We start from the raw sequence: 22361 nt of genomic DNA, 5'->3' as shown, positions 1-22361 counted from the left end.
GAATCCCTGTGTATTTGCAATGAAAACTGTGTGTCCTCAAAAACAATGGATTGTTTTAAATATTGATTCTTTAATGGCATAGTTATTGAATGATTAGTGTTACTTCTTCACAGCTATAGGGACTTGTGTTCCATCCCCAGCTCAATGACTGCATGTCTGAAGTTTGCACATTCTCACTGTGTCTGTATAGATTTCTCCTGGGTGCTGCAGTTTGCTACCACATGATTTAAATGTTCATGTTAAATGAACTGGCAACAACAGACTGGATATCAAGGTGTACATGAGTGTTCCCTGCAAAAGACTGACTTCTCATCTTTTGTTAGCTCTTCCTTTCTGGGATAGGCCCCACAACCATACCAAATGCTGGTGAATGGACTGTTGGATAGACAGGTTTCGTATGCTAGTAGTAATCCTTCGAGATTTTGATGGGACAAGCCAGATTACTGTTAAATGTTTTTGCCTCACCTGCCACATTCTGATTTCCACTTGGACTTCACCCTAAGACATTTAATAGCCAACAAATGGTCAGCTAAACCTGCCTTTCAAATGAATACTCCTGTATTCAAGGAAGCCACAATAAATATTTTTTTAATTTTTGGTGAAGCAACATGTCTGCTAAACTCAGTATGTTCATTGCTTAAGTCTGTTTACCACTGGGGCTCAGGGAGAGAAACTCACCAATTTGTTTTGTACTCATCAGTTAATTATATTCACTCTTCATGTGCTTTGCTTATTTTGTATTTGATAGCAGAAATAACCCTAAAGGAAGATTGTGTCACCTTCTATATTATTAAACGCAAAGAGCAATGTGTGGCTAGACTAGAGCAGCTGATGGCTGTGTTGTGGACTAATTCTGTGTGTTTTTATGTGGTGTCTATAGAAACACCTGGTCTTAGAGGCAATCAAACTAAAACAAGGCTCCATTATTCAGCCACTTGTGGGGCCTTTCATGTGATATTTTTAGTGCTGTTTTCTTCAGTTATGATCAACACTTGATCTACAAATAACTTTTTAGCAGGAATGTTCAGGGAAATAAACCCACTACTGCCAATGTGATACCAGCTTGCGCTACACTTTTTCCTTCAGCTCAACAAGCATCTCTGTGTTCTAGTGGTCTTTGAACCATGAGACATGTTAAAATGATTAGATTTAGCTCTTCATTTCAAATTCATATAATAACAGTGATGACCAGAGGCAATATAATTGCATGCTTTGCTAATGAAATTAACAGGAAACTTGTCAAAAAAGATGAAGTTCAAGGGAAAGCTGTTGAGTGTCATAAAGGACTTTTATTATGTGCACATCAGCTGTTAGTCAATGGAAGACATTGGTGGATCATATGCCATCAGTTTGATGAATGAGCTGGCTCACCCCATTATCACCAAGTCACAGTTAAATAAGAAGTTTTAAGCATAAGAGTAATAGGACCCTTAGATAAAATTACAATCATTTTCAAGTATATTTAAGAAACAACATGTAAGGAAGCAAAGTGCAAAGTTATAGTTAAAGCTAGGAATTTTTGAAAGCAATGAAGGGAGAATACTTTTTGAAGGTGCACAGGGATTTGTGATAATTGAAATTTTGAAGGGTTGTTTCTGTGTGACTAGTTGCATCGGTGAAAACTGTTTTTATAAAAACTAGGGGGCTTTGCCCCCTACTCGCTTTGCTCGCCAGCCCCTGTGTTTGGTTAATTGGATATACAGTTTAAAATTTTTTTTTTCTTTGGAATTGTTTCAATTTCATTATTTGCACTTTTACTTTAAAGCTTCATTAAAAGCAATATTTTTTGGAGACACATTGTGACAACGCAACGTATAACTGCCCGTGAGTGAATATTGTTTCTGTTTCTCTAATAAATAATCCAACTTTTTCTAATGTTTGTCCCTGTGATTTATTGATTGTCATAGCAAAAGCTATTCTCACAGTAAACTGTAAATATTTCAATACGAATGGCATATCACAATCTCCTTTGGTGTGTAATGTTATTCGCAGAATATATACATTACTTTTCTTTTTGCCTGTTAAAATTTGCATCGCTTCTCCGTGATCATCAATATACACCTGACCGAATTTTGTATGCTTTAACCATTCCGGGACCACAGATTCTCATAGCGTATGGTCCATTATTGTGTAAATCCACGTTTTGTGCATTGAATGATGCAAATGCGAAAAGACAAAGTCTACTCTTTGCCTTTTATTTCTGGCCTTGATTTGTCCTGCTATTTTTTCATTTACACCTGGTTCTGATGATTAATCACTTTTTGTTTGCGGTAATGCGATCTTTTCTATCTTTTCTTTGATACTGTAGCGACTGACATGATAAAGTGTCACAAAAGTTTTACTTGAACAATCGCCGACTTCCTAACCCCAAGCACAACTTTCTAGCACCCTCTCCAACGCCCCCCCTTACCGCATCAATCAATACCCCGTTATCAGTCTTCTGTGCTGTACTCCGCCCTCCCTCAATCGGACCGAACAGTCACTTAAAACCACAAAGCCCTCAGCCTGGCTGGGATGCTACAATACTTTCGAATTTTACTGCTTTCATATTCTGTACCTTTGTCTGCATGTGTATCGTGCCATCGTTTGTTTGTGCCGTTTGAATTCCACTGCTTTCATAATATCTTATCTGCCTTTTTTTCTCTGCATTGCCTTTGGGTCTCTATTCTCCGTATTGTCCTTATACGCTTTATATGAGCTGAGAGCACATGATCTGTGTGTACTACGTGCTTTTACACGACTGAGTGTTTTTGATGGGTGTGCTGTTATATGATATCTTTTGTAAGTAGGGCGTGTCTTTCAAGAATCTCATGTTCCACGTCCCCGCGAGATGGCCCTGGGACAATCTCTTGGCACCAAGTCTCATGTTTACGGTCCCCGCGAGATGCTCCGTGGCAAGTCTCTTTTGTCTCGCGGGTCTTTTAAATGTCTTCTGAGAACTTCCAAGAAGATCACGTATCGTCGTCTTGCTTTTGCTTACCAGGATTTTTTTTATAATACAGAGATAATACTGCTGCTTAGCTGGAACAGTGGGTAGAACCTCTGCCTCACAGCTCGAAAGTCCTATGTTTAAATCCTGGTATAGGAACCGCATGTATGATATCTTAATTCTTTTTTCTTTTTGCACCGTAAAGGTGTGTGTTTGGTGAATTGGTGACTCTTAAACTGGTTCGATGTTGGGGTGTGTGTGAGTGTGGCCTGTGATGAACTGATGCCTTGCCCAGTGTTGATTCCTGCCTTGTGTCTAATGCTTCTGTGGTAGCCTTCAGCCACCATGATGATGAGCTGGATTAAGGAGCATCCATAATAGGTGACTTGGATTTTGAAGCTGTCACATTAGGCGATGTACTCTAACTTGTTTTGAGTTGTTAATGTTTGCACATTGCTTCTGTACTAGTGGTGGAAGCTAGTAGTGTATGAATTGCTCCTTACATTTTCAGACGTTATCTGTTTCTTTTAGGTATTACAAGGCAGGTAGAAAGTATTTTGGCCAAATCTTGGGCACTGCATGGTCTTTTCTGCAGAAGCCAGTTCATCAACCAGATGCTTGGCGAAATTAGTTTTGTATTTTACTCTTGTATATCCGTCAGTCAGTCAGGGGTAATGGAACATTTCAAGATGGTTTACACAGCAAACAACCATACTGTAGCATCTGCAGTCCAGGCCTCCCGGGTTAAGATGAAGAGGGTGGATAAAGAGGTGCAGCTGAAGCCCATTGGCCTGGGTGGGTGGCTGTAGTGAGCTTGTGGTTTGGACTTTGGCCTTTGACTGGCTCACAGAAAGGGGGAAAACATTCAAACAGTTTGCCACTGACCCAGTGTGAGGCAGGGCTGGCAGTATATATTCATGTATGTTGGAACAGCGATAAAACATTTGGGAGGGCACAGAGCCACAGAAGACTAACTTTGAGGAGTGGCTGAGGAAGGAGGAAGGCTGGCAGTGTGGTGTGCCGGTTAAGGCTTTGGACTTCAAACCCTGAAGTTTGTGGATTCAAATCCCACCAATGCCATTATGTGACCCTAAGCAAGTCACCTGACTTTCCTGTGGTCCAATTGGAAAACCAAAATGTAATGCAACCAATTGTATCTTAAATGTTGTAAGTCACCAAATAAATAGATGTAACAGGTCTGGCCATTGAACAAAACCCATGATCTTCTAAAGGCCAGTTACAGTCAGCATTGCTTAGATTGCTAAGTCCATCCCTCTGTCTCTCACTCCCCTGGGTCATTACAATGATATCTGGAGTGGAAGAAGAACTGATTAACTATCTGAGGACTGTTTTTAACACTAATGTTGGTGGAACTCTTGATCACACTGGCTTGTTTCAGGTTGGACAGATCATTTCACACCCATCGAATGGCCTGACGGAAGACCTTTGTGTTACCCTCAAGGATGAGGGTTTTGAGAAGAGGGCAGTGTAGCTACCTTGTTCCAGACCTGAGAGGGATACCTCAGATAGCTGAGGACTGTCAGAAAGGTTGGGGCTACCTGATCACATGGAAGAAGGTGCTGCAGTTACAGCACTTCAAGAAACACTTATAGAAAACCACTCCTTGGTGGCTGGAGTGTATCAGCCTGTGTGCATGGCTGCTAGTATGAATAAGGTGTGGACTACGGCTTTACATTGGTTCACACAGCTGGGGCAAAGTGTGCCAGATGGGTTGCCCATGTCCTCAGAAGAGCAGTGTGAGGTGTGGCTGTCAACATGTATGTGCAGGCACAGCAACAAAGCAGCCAGGACTGCGTAGTGCTGCAGATGATCTGAACATCTTTTAGGAGAGGCCATAGAAGGAGGTAATGGATTCTGTCACAGAGAAAAAACAGTGATTCTTCTAATGACCAGCTAACACCAGTATTGCACCAATTGCTAAGTCTGTCTCTCACACACAAGTCATTAGAATACATTTTGATACAAAGAATAACAGTAAATACAACAGTTTTAAATTACATGCATAATTATAACTGAAATGTGCAAAAGGAAGGAACAACTGAATTCTGCAGTACAGTAACAGCCTGAGATTGCAGTTGTGGTCATTTCTCGATTGGAAAAATGTTGAGAAAAGAATGTAAATATGAGCATATTTATAGTCCTACAGATTTAAAGACAAAACAGAAGTTCTCAAGAGTGATTAGAAAAACTCCACCATCACAGCTTCATGAACAGACTTTAGCAGTTATAGTTTCAAAGAGTAAGAGTCACGAAATGAATGAGCACTCACCAATAATTGCAATACAAGTCTTTGGAATTGTGAGAAGGTTGTCATCGGAGGATCTTAGGTATTGCCTGAAGAGTACAGCATGAAACTGGAGCACTATGAGGAACATCACATAAACTAATGTAGAACCTTCATAAAGAAGTCCTTGTGTTTCAAATCTGAAACTGATGCCCAAGCACCATGGGGCTAAGGCTGTGCACTTGAAAATACATTCTGAATGGGTATCTAGGTGGAAAGGTGCAACCAGTTTCACACAGAGCAACAAGATGTCCACTGGAGACCTGAGTAGAAGGAGGAAGAGTGAGAGAGAAAAAGATAGAGATCTGTACTTGAAGTTGTAAACAAGTGGTAATGTCAGGACCACCAAGGGACAACTAAGCAGCGCACATATGTTGGATATCCTAGAAAGGCAACAGGTAAGTGAAACCAGTGTACAAGAGAAAAATATGCAGGTTGTGCTGTGTGGAATAAGGCAGTGGCCGTTAAAGCACAAGGCTATTAGTTTAGTCACCACCTCCTGCTCAGCTTCATGATCTGTAAAACACTGAGAATACTATGTAAAAAAAAAGATATAGATAAAGAATATATATACAGTATGTATCTGTGTGTATGCACTGTAGGTGAGAAAATGCATTGTTCCCCCAGGACTCTAGATAAACCTGCATATACAGTAAGGCAGATACATCTGTTATTTACATGCATATCCAGTAAAGACTGGGCTTTTCTGTGGTGGTCCACTTGGTACCTCAAACTATTGCTTTTATTAATACCATCATCACTATCACTTAGTTAGCAACAATTTTCCAGGTTTACCCGAGTTAGCTGATTGCCCCCTACTTCTTTTCATCCCCTCTCTTTGGTGCTCAGCATCCTTTAAGGTGAAACCCTTATAACACATAATCTGACATCTAACATCAACCACAGCTTCCCCCTGGGTATCATCCTCTTCATCGTGGTGCACCTCTTCACTCAGTCATCCTCTGTATTTCAGTCCACATGTCCAAACCACCTTAGTCTGTTTTTCCTAAGCGCAAGACCTTTCACCTCCACACCAAGTCTTTCTCTTAATTCAGAATTTACCTCCCTCACATTCCATGAAAAAATAAACTCTTGGGGGTGTTTACTTTATGTGTCTAATTTAAGTTAAATAACTTAAAATGATCATGTTTGCTGGTATTATGTAAGTTGTTGTTTCTAGTTATGTTGACAAAAATCTCTTAGATGTCACATTAAGTAATGTTAAAACAAAGCTGAGAAATTGTTTTTGTTAAAAGAGGTGTATTCATTCTTGGCGACTGTTAATAATGTCATTATTCACATATTTTATGTTAATCTTATTCAAAATTAACACTTATTTAATACTCAAAAGCACGTTATGCCCATTTTCCCCTATGCAAATGCATTCAGTTAATTTAACATATAATAAACATATTTTATGAGCATAAATATTCTGTTTTTACATAAAGTATAATATTTTGCATAAAGACCTGCCCCTTTTGTTGCACTGTGCTCCAAGGGATTGCAACACTTTTGTACAGTTGGAAAGAAAATTAAAAACTTTTAGTAAGTTTGTTTTAATGCTGTGGACTCTATGTGATGGTGGACACTGATTTATGATATATATTTTTTTGATACATGCTGTATTCATTCTTGGAGACTGTTATCATTATTCATCTATTTTACATTAATCTTACTCAAAATTAACAGTTGGAAAGAAAATTAAAGACTTTTATTGATTTTATTTTAGTACCATGGACTCTGTGTAGTTGTGGAAGCTGATTTATTATTCAATTATATATATATATATTTTATACACACTGACAAACTTGTCTCCCTCCCTATATGACAGAAGTATCTTTTTTTCTTTGGCTTCAATACAGCACGCTAACTAATGATTACACAAAAGTACAATCAACTGAAATGAATGAAAAGTGTTTTACAGTATATTCTGTATTGTATGTAGAGATGTAATGTTCATGGCTATTTGAAAAGTAACACTCCATGTAGCTGATTAGCTTTAAAACAATCTCAATGAGTACTGGGTGACCCTATTTTCCCTTTTTATACTATTTATTATTTAGACTTTGCCAGAATGTCTTAAATCCCATACTCTTACCACACTGTTTTTCAGCACTTCCTCTCTCTTTCTCTCTTACGCCTACAACCCCAGCCAATTAGACAGAGTAAAAGAACAGGCTAAGAACTTAATTTCACAGTGAATTGTGTATTGTTGATAATATGCCCAAGAGTACAATGCGAGTGTTGGTTACAAACCAAGCCATACAAATTAATAATACTAGATGTGTAGTTTCGGGCAGCACTTGTAGTTACAATCTCTTAAGGTCATCATCTGGTCTGCTCACTTCAGGATGGAAAAATGGTAGAGTGAGAGAGAGAGAGACAGCACACCTTTTCAGGTCTCTTCTTATTGCCCCTCTGCAGCTCCAAACACACACCTCCTGAACACTCCCTGAGGCCATTCACCATTGAAACAGCCCATGCACAACAAATAAGAAAGAAAAAATAAAACAAAACAATTAAACCATAAAACTGATGGTGCTTTCCTTATAAATGAAACTTTGGGGTTAGAAAACTGGCTATTCCAGCTTCCTGGCTCTTTAATATTACAAATAAAGATATACAAAATATATATTAACCTCCTGTATATGCTAGATTGTCCTGCGGTGGGTTGGCACCCTGCCCGGGATTGGTTCCTGCCTTGTGCCCTGTGTTGGCTGGGATTGGCTCCAGCAGACCCCCGTGACCCTGTGTTCGGATTCAGCGGGTTGGAAAATGGATGGATGGATATGCTAGATATTATTCATTTTACACTCCACCACATTATCCCCTGACAGAAAAGAACTATTAGCCATCCCTCCCAGGTTGTGGGTCCATCTATGAGTTCCTTCATATTAGCTGACATTAAAAATGAAATATTTTCTCTTAATAAAATGGGGTTCAAAATGTCCAGGACTTGAAGACTGGACTACACTTTTTGATGTATTTTAACAGTCCCCCTTTCCACTACTACTACTAATAATTCATTACATTTATATAGCGCTTTTCTCAGTACTCAAAGCGCTATCTACACAGGGAAGAACCGGGATGTGAACCCACAATCTTCTTACTGCAAAGCAGCAGCACTACCACTGTGCCACTAGTACATGTACTGTTTATACATTTCTATTACTGGAATGGCTGTAAAAGGGGCGCATGGCAAATCGTAAGTGGTGACTGAAGTTTCTGATTTTCCACCCAACTTGTTTCACAAAACCTACCAGTCTTCTGAATAAAATATCCAGTCAGACTCTAATATGACGCTCTCTCTTTGAAAGAATTTAGTTCTGTTTCTTAACTAAAACCACTTCTTGTCAGAGCGGCAGGAGTCTTGAACAATCCTGAAATCAATACGGGAAAGATTTCGTCTGTAGACCAATGATCAGGTCAAGTCTGTCCCACATGTTTACGACAGTTATCGCTTTGGTCCTCTGAAAATATCTAAGACCGTCTTTTGCCAGAGTGGGGCGCTAATTCCAAATCAGTGATGATCGGTGTGTCCGAAATTAAACAGCCCAGCGTCATGGGGGACGCTTTCACCCGTTCAGGTCGCAATCTGGACGAACTCTTCTGGAATTATTCACAATAAAGTGGCCAGTGAGACGATAAGATTTGAAGTTGCCTAAAATTATGAAAGATCTTGGCGCTTAACGATTCTAAAGAAGCGTTAGTTTCTGAAAGTCATACCTATTACTACGTCAAGAAGGAGAGCAGGCTGCTCGCGCTGTGTGGCAATCACTAATAACAGCAAGAGCACCATATGATAAAATGGCAAATAATATAGCTACTATAATAGGTGCACTGTTTTGGTTATAAGATGTCCCTCTTTATTTTTTCTTAGAAATTCAATTAATATTAATCATACTGCATCATATATGACAATCCATCCATTTTCTGAAAACTTATTCGGCTAAGGGTGCCTGGGAGAGCACCGGAACCAGCCAGTCAATCGTAGTGACAATCAACTGAAATCGGACATTTAAAACCGTTGTGGACGGAAGCCTGTCCTTACCAAATAGCGTGCATTGAAAGAATGAACCCTGGATCTCCGCACGAGCCTATCATTCCTTCAGTCACTGATCAACGTTTAGGGTGTGGAAAGAATTTCGGTGGGTTCGCTGTAAACCAACGCAGACAAAGAGCAAAAGTGTACGCTCCACAAAAGACATGAACTGTGCGTGCTATATATGTCAACACATCCCAATGCTGTATGCACTTTCAGAGGCTTTGGTCGGATTCCCGGTTCGGTTATTATCGGCGTGTACTTTTCACCTGCGCACTGTGTTTACGTTGGTTTACTTCGGGGGCAGCAAGAAGACGAGTCTCGCTAATCGGCGAGTTTCAAACGGATAGGTGGACGGATCGTCTGTACCCATTTTGCTTTTTTTTTTTGCAACCCTAATGGACAAGGCGGTGGACTCGATTTAGCTAAATCGTGACTTGAAACTGGGCTGGCACAACAGCATCCTAGCATAGACGCAAATAATTAGCAGTTCGGCACGGCACACCTTTTTTGGACGATGTGCACCATCTTTGGTGTTAATGTCAATTCGCATATTTGTTTTCAAAGAATACACATCCGAGAATTCAGTGTTAAGTATTGCACATGCAATGAAAGAGTAGGTAACTGCGTGCCGTCAATTTAGTAAAAGCGTATGCATTTATTACGCATCATGTATTTAATCCTAATATCTTTTAGAGACATGCTTACTGTAACTATCGGTAGCATCTGTACCTTTTAAAAATATAATTATGTGCAAGATTAATTTTAGGCGAAGTAAAATATATTAACAGTATTAGCATTCACATCGCAGTTGGACAATATAACTGTAACAATGAACAGCTGCTGTGCTGAATTAATTCAAAATATTCAGTAAAGTGGTAGACACCTGGCCCTGGGCAGCAACATATTACTGGATAGTTTTACAACGCCGGATCCCGCATATATTAGGAATGTGTAGTATAATAATGCATGGGTGGCAATAAAGTATTAATGACAATATGTCACTGTCGGCAATAAAAAGCTGGTACAAACGAATATACAGTGCACTAATATTAACTGCCCAAACGCGTACAACATTGATATTGAGAATTAATAACATTATACAGCAACAATGGGATTTCCAAGGGAAGATGCGTGCAGTATTCAAATGGTCTGACAATAGAGAACTAATCGGTTATATGATCAGTGTATTGAAAAACGTATTTTTTAACCTAATGAATATTCCACATTGTAAGCTAAACTTCATTATATTAATATTACGATGCTCAACTTTTATTTAGTGTTTAATAATTGTTTAAAACCACGGAATGTGCATTAATGACGCCCCCTATATAAGACTCAGCAGCGCAACATGCAATGATATTATTAATAATACAAATGGCAAAATATAGCATTATCGCTATTAAGGGTAGCTTAACTGAGTATCCGGCGCACAGGTGGAGAAGAGCGCATCCTAGAGTGATGAATAGAATCTTCAAATGTGAATGAGCGACAAACTGTGTAGTAATCAGGTGCTCTTCTGGAAGACACGCTATGCAGTTAAGCCAGTGCAACACGCGCGATCACGCAATCACACATGCAGAGTACACACGAGTAAATCCAGGGAGGGAGGCCAGGATTCTCTTGTGTATTTAAAGAAATGTCAGGAATTGAAAAGCCTGGCATCGTGCAGAGACACCGAGCCCAGTGTTCAGAGAATGTCCTCGCCGCTTTCATGCCGGACAGTCCAGTACCCTTGTCGAGGACTTCAGATCTGAGGACAATGAGAGTATGTCCAGCCTCCGTTGCGAAGCGCTTATTCCAGAACTGCAGCAGATGAAGATGACGAAGCGCGACTGCAGGTCTCCGCGTGCTGATAAGAAAAGCAAAAGGAGGATCGCGCGTTCGCCTAAATTTGACAGCATCGCTAAGCGTCTGTGACTTGTTAGGACTGGGGGGCGCCGGCTCCTAGTCAACATTCTGCAAGACTTCCAGGAAGCACAAGCAGGCTGGATCTCTCAGTTTGAGACTCTGTTGAATACCCACTTAGTTTAAAAAGGAACACGAAAGAAAAAAAAATTTTCAAGTTCCCATTTGAAGAAAAATATACCCTTTAAATATGATTACAAGATTTTTTGTTGCTTTTTGGCAGCGTGTTCTAAAACTATGAAGTTATTTTTCATTTGTCCTCTCTGGCTACTTTTAACTTCTTTTTTAAACAACTTGTCCATTTTATACCAGGATTTGTTAAACAATTTTTGCATTCTACAGTGAAATATATTTTTGAATTGCATTCAGGGTTTAAAGATTTTTTTTATCAGAGTCATTTTTAACAGTCGAGTTTTATAGGATAACTGTCGTACTTTCTCAGTTTTTTTGGCTTTACTTTTTAATTAAAAGACTCTTCACTTCTCAATGCCTATCTGGAACGTCAGTTAGTTCTGAGGATATTTGATCCTTTGGTGGTTTACTGGACAACTTTCCTGGCTCGTCCCAAGCGATGGTGGAAATGTTTGCGCCCCACGCTCCTCCAGGGCCATCCCGGAATGCTGCCCCCTATACTTGGCACCCCTGAAACTTTTACTCACCTTGGATGGTGGTCATGACTGGAGATGTCAGAGGAGGGTAACGTGAGCTGTCCGGATTGCTGGTCTCACGGCCCGAATCAGACGAGCCTGGCAGTGTTACGCACTTCGGCGGGGGTCACCACGGCGCTGGCCAGCGTGCTGATCTTTACCATCATAGTGGACATCCTCGGAAACGCCTTGGTCATCTTATCGGTGTGCAGGAATAAGAAATTAAGAAACGCTGGTAAGCCAAGGAATGAACATGCTGTGTCAGGCATGGACGAGTATTGGTATGTGTAGATATGCAAAGAATGGAGAACGGGGAAGTTCACGATCCTTTTAGGTCTGAGGTGAAGGGAACAATCCTCGGTGTTTTTTACAAGAGCGCCGGCACATTTTGTTTTACTGTATCTGCTTCATCAGAAGATGGAGCTGGTGAGTCAAAAAAGCACTGACTGAGAATACAAAGCTACAGCGAAGTAAGTTTTTATAAGCAGGCAGATAGCGGGACTCTCTGGGCACAGCAGTGATTATTTCATTAAATATACTTTTCAAATGAAGTATTGATAGTATAACTTAGGTTTTATGTAAGGTGAAGAAGTGGTAATGAATAATTAATTCAGAGAAGCACTTTCAGCTAAGCAACAGGACATGGGTTCTAGTGTGGTTTATAATTCAGAAACATATATATCGACATGTTTAAAGACAAATTTTATTTCATGGGAACAGATTATAGGTCACACATGGCTGGTGAAAAAAAATTAGTCTGTAAGAATCAATGGTTTGATTTTTCTTTAAAAAGTGAAATTTAGAGTGAGGAGTCTTATCACAAAGCCGACTTGTAAGTGAGCCAAACGGGAAAATAATTCATATGTTGCCTCTATTTAAAATAGTACATTCACCAACATATAACGGTTTATAATAGGGAATAGTGAGCATGAACTGCTGTGCAATATTATACGGCAAATTTTGTAGTTGATTAAAAAATTGTATGTTGTGCCGACGGTGGGAACCGCATTACGTTTGTGTTTCAGCAAACACCACAAATAATTGTCAGACTGGTTTCATGCATCACTTGGTAATCTTATCCGAAAACAGCACCAGTGTTCTCTCATATGCAAACAGAAAGACACGGAGAAATTATATAAATCTAAAAATGACTGACGCATTCAGGCTCTTAACATGTAGTTATCAGGGCTGTGAGGTATAGTCCGGTAGCCATAGATAGTGCTGTCATGTGTGAGGAAGCGTCCTGCATTCTCTGGGAGAAACTGAATTTCAGTGAGTCCATACAGATTTTGAAGAGTGCAACTCTTACTGTCTTCAGTTAAGTAAGAGATACTGTATTTAATATTTACTCACGTGAAAGAGAAGCACTAACTCATTTTCCCCTTCTCTCCAAATACCCGCTCCACCCTAGCTCACGACAACTGTTTCTAAATATGTAAACCGTTAGAAAATAAATAAAAAAACAAGAACTTTATCACTACGTCATCATCACTCACTTACATGTCAATTCTACATCGATTACTTTCTAATCACATTGCATGAGATCCCACCCTTAAATGAGCACAGATAAAAAAGAACCTCTTTTCAGAAGAGTTCATGAAGATCTAGTACCCATGACCACAATAAATTATTCTGTTTATTATGAATAAAGCTTGTGGCACTACAGTATAGTGTTGATTAAAATGTATAAATTACATCGGAGTCAGTATTTCCCAGGTCAGAGCAAGACCACAGAAAATATCAGGGTGTGGAATCAGCACAAGTCTTTAAAATCCTAATTTAAATTGTATATTAATACACTAAAGACATTGCAGGCAGTAAGTACTCATACAAAAGTCAGCCATGTGCCTAATTCAGAAATGTATCTCTGCATATGACATTAAAGTTTAAAGACACCAGTTCAATTAGACAAAGATTCCAGCTAATTCTGTCTCATGAACATGAACATAGACACAAACACAATCAATGTTTACTTTTATGGTTCCCTGTCACAGAACACTAAGGCCGGGTTTATACTTCACGCGACGTGACTCGTGCTGCAGCAGACGCTCCTGCTTCACAAGCGTTTTACTGTTTATACTTGCACGCGTACTTTACGTAAATCTGGAGGAATCCACCAGGTGGCAGTGTGAGATATTATCACGGTGAGAACAGGTTCGGCTTCTCTGTGTTGTGAATTGTCTGGAACACCCATTAAATTCTGATGGCACCTTACCGCAATATCTCAGAAAAGCATGTTTAATGATTAAATCAATCAATCCAGGGGATGTGTCCATTCCAGCAAGCACTGGACACGAGGCAGAAACAATCCCTAGACGGGGCATCAGCTCATTGCAAGGTGAATACAAGCACACACATACACTGGCGTCATTTTAGTGTCACCAAATCTGCATATCTTTGGAAGGAAACTGGAGCACACTGTGGAAATCCAGCAGGGAAACATGCAAACTCCAGGCAGGGAATACCAGCGACATGACTCCCTGTGAGACAGCAGTGCTACCGCTCCTCCACCGTGTCACCCCCATGTGTGTAATTATTAACAGTATTCATTATTTAAATGAAATTAACGATTTAACTGTAAAATGTAACATACATACTTTAATGCATTTCATCATGAAAGTGATATCAAGTATAAGTCTAAGGATTCTAAATGTGCAGAGAGTTGGAATATCATACGTTTAATGTGTTCTGTGTGGGGATTGCTGCTGTCAGGTCAGGAGGAAGCTCCAAAAAAAAAAAAAGACGGCACAAAAGGTGCTATGTGAGACTTTTAAAGTGTATCGTGTCATTATGATTGGGAATATGCGACGCTTGAATATAAAAGCACCACGACTGCATCTGTATGTTGGCATTTTGCTTAACCACATTGAACCATTTATCAAACATCGAAGCGCACACATCAATCCCGTAGGATCCTCAAAGCAGCTTTCTGTCACATGTAGACAGTAAATAGTAGTAGTCTGTCGTCACATTCCAACTTTTATCACACTGCGTCCCCGACATTATGCTGGTACTGCAACTCGTGCACATGTCTCGTTAATTTCTGAGGACCTGCTCAGAGGACACATCAAATGAACACTGGGAACGCATGGCAGCCATGATGCGGGCGCGTACACGTTCTGAGCGTGAAGTATAAATGAGCCCTAATAAGCAACTGAGGAGATTAGAGTAGTAAATACAGTAAGTCAGTGAATACACATAATGTCTACAGCCGATTCCTGTCTTGCGCCTGAATTCTCAATTTAATTAAATGGATTCGGTAATGGATGGAGGGCTAATATGCATGGTACAGCAAATTCAACAAGATATCAGTGGAGCCAGTATGAGACACAACTGAAAAATGAAATATTGATGTCTAAGTGCAATTGAACTCTCAATTGAATTAAATGGATTCAGTAATGGATGGAGGGCTAATATTCATGATTTAGCAAATTCAACAAGATATCGGAGGAGCCAGTATGAGACACAACTGAAAAATGAAATATCAATGTCTAAATGCAAGAGTGTCGGTCTTAAAATGTAAGAGGCGGAGCAGACCTTTACATTGGGTTTCAAAATTTATAGAGTGTGAAACATCATTAATAGATCTGGGGAAGAGTTCAAGTGATGGTGGGGTCCTAAAGCTTTGCCTGCAGTAACGGACGTATGCACGTTGATGGAATCTTTACTACTGTAGGTGAGTTACGGAGTCTGTAAGACTTTTCTTTTTTTTCAGTTGTTGACTTTTTAGTTGATACCTTTGTTCCAAGAGACTTACATGATTGGGATTTCTTTCAGTTGTCTGCAGATCTTTTTTTACAGTTGGAGTAAAGGCAGGGTAAATGACTTATGCAATGTCACAGAGTGAGGCAGGAATTGAAGCTTCAATCTTGTGGTTTAAAGTACCTTTGCCACTACATCACACTGCTTGTCTAAGGTTAGCTAGCCTTTAATATAAATGTGATCGCTGATCCTCATCAAGACATTGAGGTGGAGCTCTCAGCTTGGTTCTGGAGGACCACTGAACCTCAAAGGTTTCATTCCTTCAAAATTCTTAACTAGAAACCAGTTATTGCTGCTGATGTAACATACCTTTTTCCACTTACTTTAATTAAAACACTTATTAAGATTAATAACCTTTAATCATTTCTTTATAACATAAATAGAAGCTTTTAACATTTTAAGTCCTTTTTTATTTTTTATTAGGTACAAATTACCATTGACCCGTAAGTGAGGATCCCACCAGCTCAAGATCTAACTTAGCCCCGTTCACCCCTGTGTGTGCTCATCCCAAAGCATTTGTTTCAGTGAATTACTTGTAAAGTAATACAAAAAAATGAAGGATCAACAAGTACTATTCTGATTCTTCTGGAATCAATAGAGGCTCTGCTCAGGGCTCTTGAGAAACTGAGCGAGGAGTCTGAGTGTCTGGGCTTGTGAGTGTCCTGAATAAAAACCAAGATCCAGGCCTTTAATGACCTCTTGGGCACAGCCATCAGCAGTGTGTGTCTGTGGGGAGAATGTCAACCTTGTTGAGAGGTTTACTTACTTCGGCAGTGACATTCATGTTTCTGGTGACTCTTCCTATGAAGTTAGTAGACGGATTTGGAGAGCATGGTGGGTCGCTGGAAAGGGGTGTGTGGCACTCTTGATATCTACTGTATGTAAAAGGGCAAAGGTGCAAGTATTTGGAGTCCTGGTGCTTTCTGTTTTGCTATATGTTTGTGAGACATGGATAATATCCAGTGACCTGAGATGAAGAATGGACTCCTTTGGTTCTGTGTCTCTTCTGAGAATCCTTGGGTACCGATGGTTTGACTTTGTGTCAAATGAGCAGTTGCTCACGGAGTCCTGAATGAGGCACATTACCTGCATTGTGAGGGAGCATTAGATATGGCACTACGGCCAAGTGGTGCGATTCCCTGAGGGTAATCACAGGATTCTGAATGTTGAGGACCCAAGTGGCTGGACCAGGCCAAGGGGATGCCCATGTAACACCTGGCTGCCGCAGATAGAGGGTCATTTCTGAAGGATGGGACCTGACCTCATGTTTTCCTGGAGGGCTGTCAGCCAGGATCCCAAGCTGTTTTCTTGTGCGGTGCTAGTGCATGCTCCCCAACCTCCTGCAGTGTCAGGGGTTAATGTCTGGGACACATACCTAACACTAAACAGTCCACTTGACCTCCTAGTAGTTTGTAACTGAGATGAACACAATGGTGAATGAGAGACAACAACCAGGTTCAGTGGTCTAAAGTGTATGTTTATTAAATAAAAGTCCAAACCATAAAGTGCAGTGCAGTGCAGATAATAAAGTCAATACATAATCCATTTAAAAATCAATACTTAACATGGAGGTTAAAAACAACAATAGATACTTTGAAATCCCAATATGAAACACTCCAAAGCATCAGGTTAGGCTCCTCACCAAGTCTAACATGACCCTTTCTTCCCGTCTTTCTAGCCCACCCAAGTGGGTCTTCCTATCTAGCAACATCACCGACAGCTGCAGTCACCTTGTCTTGACTCCCATCACTCCTGCCCTCATTGGCCAGGATGTATCTAACCTGCCCTCCTATTTCCCATACACTCTGTTAGCACTTCCTGGATTCATTGAACAATCAATTCAAGTCCCCCACTTCCCACACCACCATTCAGTGGAGACACCTATCAGAGTGTTACAAACTGTACTCCCTCATGGGGCCCAACCACTCTACCCCTTCCTCTCTACCACGCTTACTTGCTCTTCCAATATTGCTTGTTACTTTTCCAGTCACTGTTCTCCCCCTGTTCTGCTCAGACTCTTTAAATGATGACAGGCATAGCTGTCCAATTTTGCACTCCAGAGTGCTAACAAGGCTATTTGCCAAACCCTGCATGATCAGCCAATCACCTCATCAACACCCCTGATCCGCTCCACCACACTACCACACACCTGTGCCCTGCCCTCAGGCACCTGCACTGTTTTTCTATAAAGCTGCCACGGACTTCACTTCATGACATTACATTTGGGTGTTGTCCTCAAAAAACTTGATCTACCACATTGGAATTGTGTGTTGCATAATGAGAGCACTAACCAGGCATGGCATTAAACAAGTTTCATTAACAGCAAGAATAGGCTTCTAATTAAGAAATTAGTTGAAACATATCTCTGCAATCATTTCATGTTTTTCAGTCGTGGAAAGACAATTCCAGTAATCTAAGAGTAGAAATAAAGGAATATCGAAGTAATTCAGCATGGTATAGAGAGGTAGAGTAAAATCAAATTCTCAAGAGATGTTTTGCAGATAATAGTCAAGAATGGCACAAAGGGCACTGCTCTCAGCACGGCTCCTTTCATTGTATTCACTCACAAAGATACAGATATACACAAAGACAAATATATATTTATTATAACCTGCATACACCTGGGCACTCACATCCATATTACTAACCGAAGGTTATGGATGCAGGGCTCAGGGCTCATCGAAGCGCACATGCACTGCCGCACTGCAACGAGCCCGCCCATAGCTAACGACACAACCACAGAAACGAGAAGGTTGTACACCGGATGTCACGCGCACTGCCGCACTGCAATGAGCCCGCCACCTGTAAACTAGACTTGTTCTAATCCACTGTGCCAGTAATGTAGATCACATAACGGTCATTCAGTTTGTCGCCCGCCCCAGAGTCAAACTCAGCGGCGTCCCAAAACGCGGTGGCGCCCGCCCCAGAGTCAAATGCAGCGACTTCCCAAAACGCGGCGGCATCCCAGAGTCAGTAGGTGGCGCCCAAATAACACAACGTAATGCGCCGTGGCGCCTGCCCCAGAGTCAAACGCAGCGGCTCCCCAAAACGCAGCGGCTTCCCAGAGTCAGTACGTGGTACCCAAACAACACAACCTGTGAGCTACAATTGCTCTAATCCACTTAAATAACGGTTAATTGGCACACCCACGATGACCCACAGGGCTCAAAGGCGCCTACAACGCATTTCTGAAACACCACATGCAAGAGAGGCACAGATCCAAAACGAATAATCCACTGTGCCACCACTCAGTGTGTATAGGTTGGAGTATGCTTCCTAACAGTAAACAACTTCTACCTAACGACACAGCCACATAACAACAAAGACGAGACACAACACCACCTGTAAACTAGACTTAATGAACGAAGGTGCCCACACAAAGAAACCGCTTTAGTTCAAATAGGGTTATTCAATTAGATGGAAACTTTACCATGCCTACGACCTGTGAACTAAACCTGAGGTAACGTGTGCACGCCAGGTTGGACAGCCGCCCGGACAATGAACAAGCGCGCCCACAATGCACTTTTGACACAGTACAGGCAAAGGAGGCACGTATCCAAATGGAGGTAGCTCAGCGATTAGTAATACAAACACGGGCCCGTATGGCTACGACCTGTAAACGAGCCCGTATGGATACATGTTATTGAATTAAATGGAAACTTTACCATGCCTACGACCTGTGAACTAAACCTGCCGTGAAGCGTGCACGCCAGGTTGTACAGCCGCCCGGACGCGACCGCCCACACCAACGCATATACCCTCCATGATATTTCATCACTCAGAAACTGATTGCCATTCTTGGATTTCCGATTCGCTAGCGAATCGCAGGCTTACTTGTTTTACAGGAGACATGCTGATACCATCATTCACTCATTTCCTTTGTGAGGCATGGATGGAAAAAAAGAGGATCAGAATACACTCACTAAGCTGCAAATCAGTCTATTAGTCAATCATTCAATCAATCTTTATTTTATCTGACATAATTAACAGTACTGTATTGACCATTACTAAGAATCTTCTAGTGGCCCAATGAGTGGAGTAACTGCGGGCAAGAAAGTCTCCTAGAAAGCATTAAAAGAAGGAGATGGAATATGATATACAGTACGTTATGTTGTCATACTAGAATGGAAGGAAGAACAATGCCTGAGGGTTCAGAGTAAGGTTCTGGCAGCTCTATTTTGAACCTTTTGTCACATTTTGATACAAACTGCAGAAAGGCAATGTAATAAAAGCACAAACAAGTATAAAGGTTTGGGGTTGTTTAGGCCCCATATACTGTAAAGTAAAGCAAAGAGTCAGTGTTTTGAACCAAAGTACAACAGACATCAAAACAAAGGAGGTCGGACAATTTATAATGGTGCAACAGGAAATGATGGGGAAATTCATGATGGTTGATGGGAAAAATGATGTAATCTTTGGGGGACTGGAGGTTAGAAAGGACCACGGAAGCGGGTGGTAGTAGAAGACTTTCGGGTTTGTTTATGGTGGTGGCACTTCGGTCTTTCTGAGGGAACAAGAAAAGAGAGGTTAGTACCCTGCCACTGTCCCCCGGCACTGCTTGTTGTGGCGCCCGTCAGGCCCTTTAGCCTCTCCCCATGCGCTCGTGCGTGACAGCAATTAAAATGGTATTGCAGTCCTCCAACTGTGAATTGATAAAGTATTTTAATATCCATTTTATAAAGATAAGATCGGACTCTGGTGCTGTTTCCTGGATGATAAAAAGTTTTTCTGACTAAAGTAGGATTCAGAAATCAATGCTGCTGTCAAAATTTGTAGCAGAGGATTATGGGATCAATTTGCAATAAGTGGGGTTGGATGAGGAGTCGGACCTTCTTGAGTTGTTTAGGGGATCCCATAAGGAGTAATTTAGTTTTGCTTGTGTTGAGCTGCAAGAAATCTTCAGACATCCACTCGATCATTGATGCAAGCAGAAAACTCTTTCTTGTCAGATAGGTGTACGGTTGTTATCTTCACATGGATTTAGGCTTTCTCAGGCTAGGAGTGGACCACAAAGTCATGCTGTCCAGTGGCAGTTATAAATAGGTGGACCAAGTCTTAATGGGCACCACAAAAGACATGCAGTATGAAGATGACAATGGATGACAACTGGCTGAATGGAGTGAGAGAGATAAACTCACATTGAGGTGTGTGCGGCTCAGAAAAACTAGCTGTTTTAATAAATAAATAATGAACGTGTTCGCGCTGGGTAGTGGAGCAGGTGCAAGCAATTGTCAGCGAGTACAAATGGACAGGCGGTCGGCCGACTGTTCATTACCTTGCCGGCATGTGAGGATGGACTGATTGTCTCAATATGAGCCTGGGGTGGCAATCAGGTGATCGCACCTGCAACTGCCCCCCAGCATACAAAAGGGGGAGTGTAAGATCACAAGAGAAGAAGAAAAAGGAAAGGAAAAGAGATGAACAGAGTGGAGGTTAAAGGATGGGAGAAGAAGCAGGCAGGAGAGAGAAAGGAAACAAGCTGGTGCAGTGAATAGAAGCAGGTGGATGGGAGTTAGTCCCCAAGAAAGAGCTAGTGGCCATCACTCAGGAGGGGGCTGTGGGTCACTCCTGTTGAGCATTTTAGGAACCTGAGCAACCATTACGCTGTGGTGGTGCTTTTGCCGGGTGGAGCCAATGGCAGTGGTGGAAGTACAGAGCGCTGGATGGAGCCAGGATTGGCAGCAGTTTGGGTGGAGCAGGACTCAGTGAGACGCCATGAGATCATCGGCGGGGACATGGGCTGGATGAGATGAGTGTCTGCACCTGTTGGTTGACATCTTTCTGGGCTGACAGGTCCAAATAAGATAAGTCGGAATGGTGTCAGTTTTAAAAGAAGGCACCAGGACTTGTGGATTTTAAATGTGTTTCCTGCCAGATGTTATTAACCTCATTTTAATAGTTCTATTCATTGCATTTTAACCTCCAACATGCACTTTATTGTATGGATTATTTATTGATTGACACATTGAAGCACTGTGCTTTGGGACACTTTTGTTTTTTGAATTGTTTTTAATGAAAGCCCTTGAACATTTTCACCATCCATTTGCTTTGTGTGTTAATCCTCATCCGCTCAGCTCATCCTCGTCATGACTATCAAAGGTGTCGGGTTCAAGAGACTCCCGAAATGGAAGAGGGAGCATGGAGCTCCCGCACCATCACATGAGGTCACTGTCAGCCAAATGTAATTCTTTAGACATGTCAGCAGTATCAAGGAGTAGCAATGAAGATGCATTATCATCACGAAGGAGGAGGCCATTCAGAATTCTGAGATTTGATTTAAAACTGTGTCAAAGTCAGAATCTAGGATAGAAAGATTAAAAAATAGTACAAGTCAAATGTGGAATAAGCTGAAAATTAGCTAAAATGAAAGAATACAGTCAAAAGTATAATGGGAAAAAAGATTAAAAAAAAAAGAAGTGGAGAAAGGACTAGGGAGACATGTAAGAGTCACTCGCTCAAACTAACATGAAAGAGAGAAAAAGAGTAAAAACGTGACTCACTTGAAATGTAAATACAAACTAGAAACATGCAATTAGCTTTGAAAACAATGTAATTAATTTATTAACATGTGATATAGCGATATAGCCTCTTTCACAGCTTTATTTGCTCATTCATACTCATGACCTGCTTAATTCACATTTCATTGTGAGGAATGGTGGTCTGGAGCCTATACTGGCAGCGCAGAGCACAAGGAAGGAAACAGCAGAGTGCTGCTCTATTATAATAATAATAATAATAATTCATTACATTTATATAGCGCTTTTCTCA

At 41.0% G+C, this 22361-nt stretch overlaps 2 protein-coding genes across 3 annotated transcripts in view; both read left to right on the top strand.

Annotated features, from left to right (window-relative positions):
- Window positions 1–22361, top strand: part of LOC114662108 (gap junction beta-1 protein-like) — a 396450-nt gene that overhangs the window by 368330 nt on the left and 5759 nt on the right. The gene's annotated exons all lie outside the window — the stretch shown is intronic.
- LOC114644811 (melatonin receptor type 1C-like) overlaps window positions 11657–22361 on the top strand; it is a 238632-nt gene continuing 227927 nt past the window's right edge. The window contains exon 1 of the mRNA XM_051934395.1: window positions 11657–12066. Within this exon, the coding sequence (XP_051790355.1) occupies window positions 11868–12066 (199 nt within the window). The 5' untranslated portion in view covers window positions 11657–11867. The remainder of the gene's footprint in view (window positions 12067–22361) is intronic.

Source organism: Erpetoichthys calabaricus, chromosome 12 (assembly GCF_900747795.2).
Source record: "Erpetoichthys calabaricus chromosome 12, fErpCal1.3, whole genome shotgun sequence".
In the NCBI taxonomy this organism is placed as follows: Eukaryota; Metazoa; Chordata; class Cladistia; order Polypteriformes; family Polypteridae; genus Erpetoichthys; species Erpetoichthys calabaricus.
The sequence above is the reverse complement of the archived record's forward strand: the minus strand, read 5'-3'. Positions and strand labels throughout refer to the sequence as shown.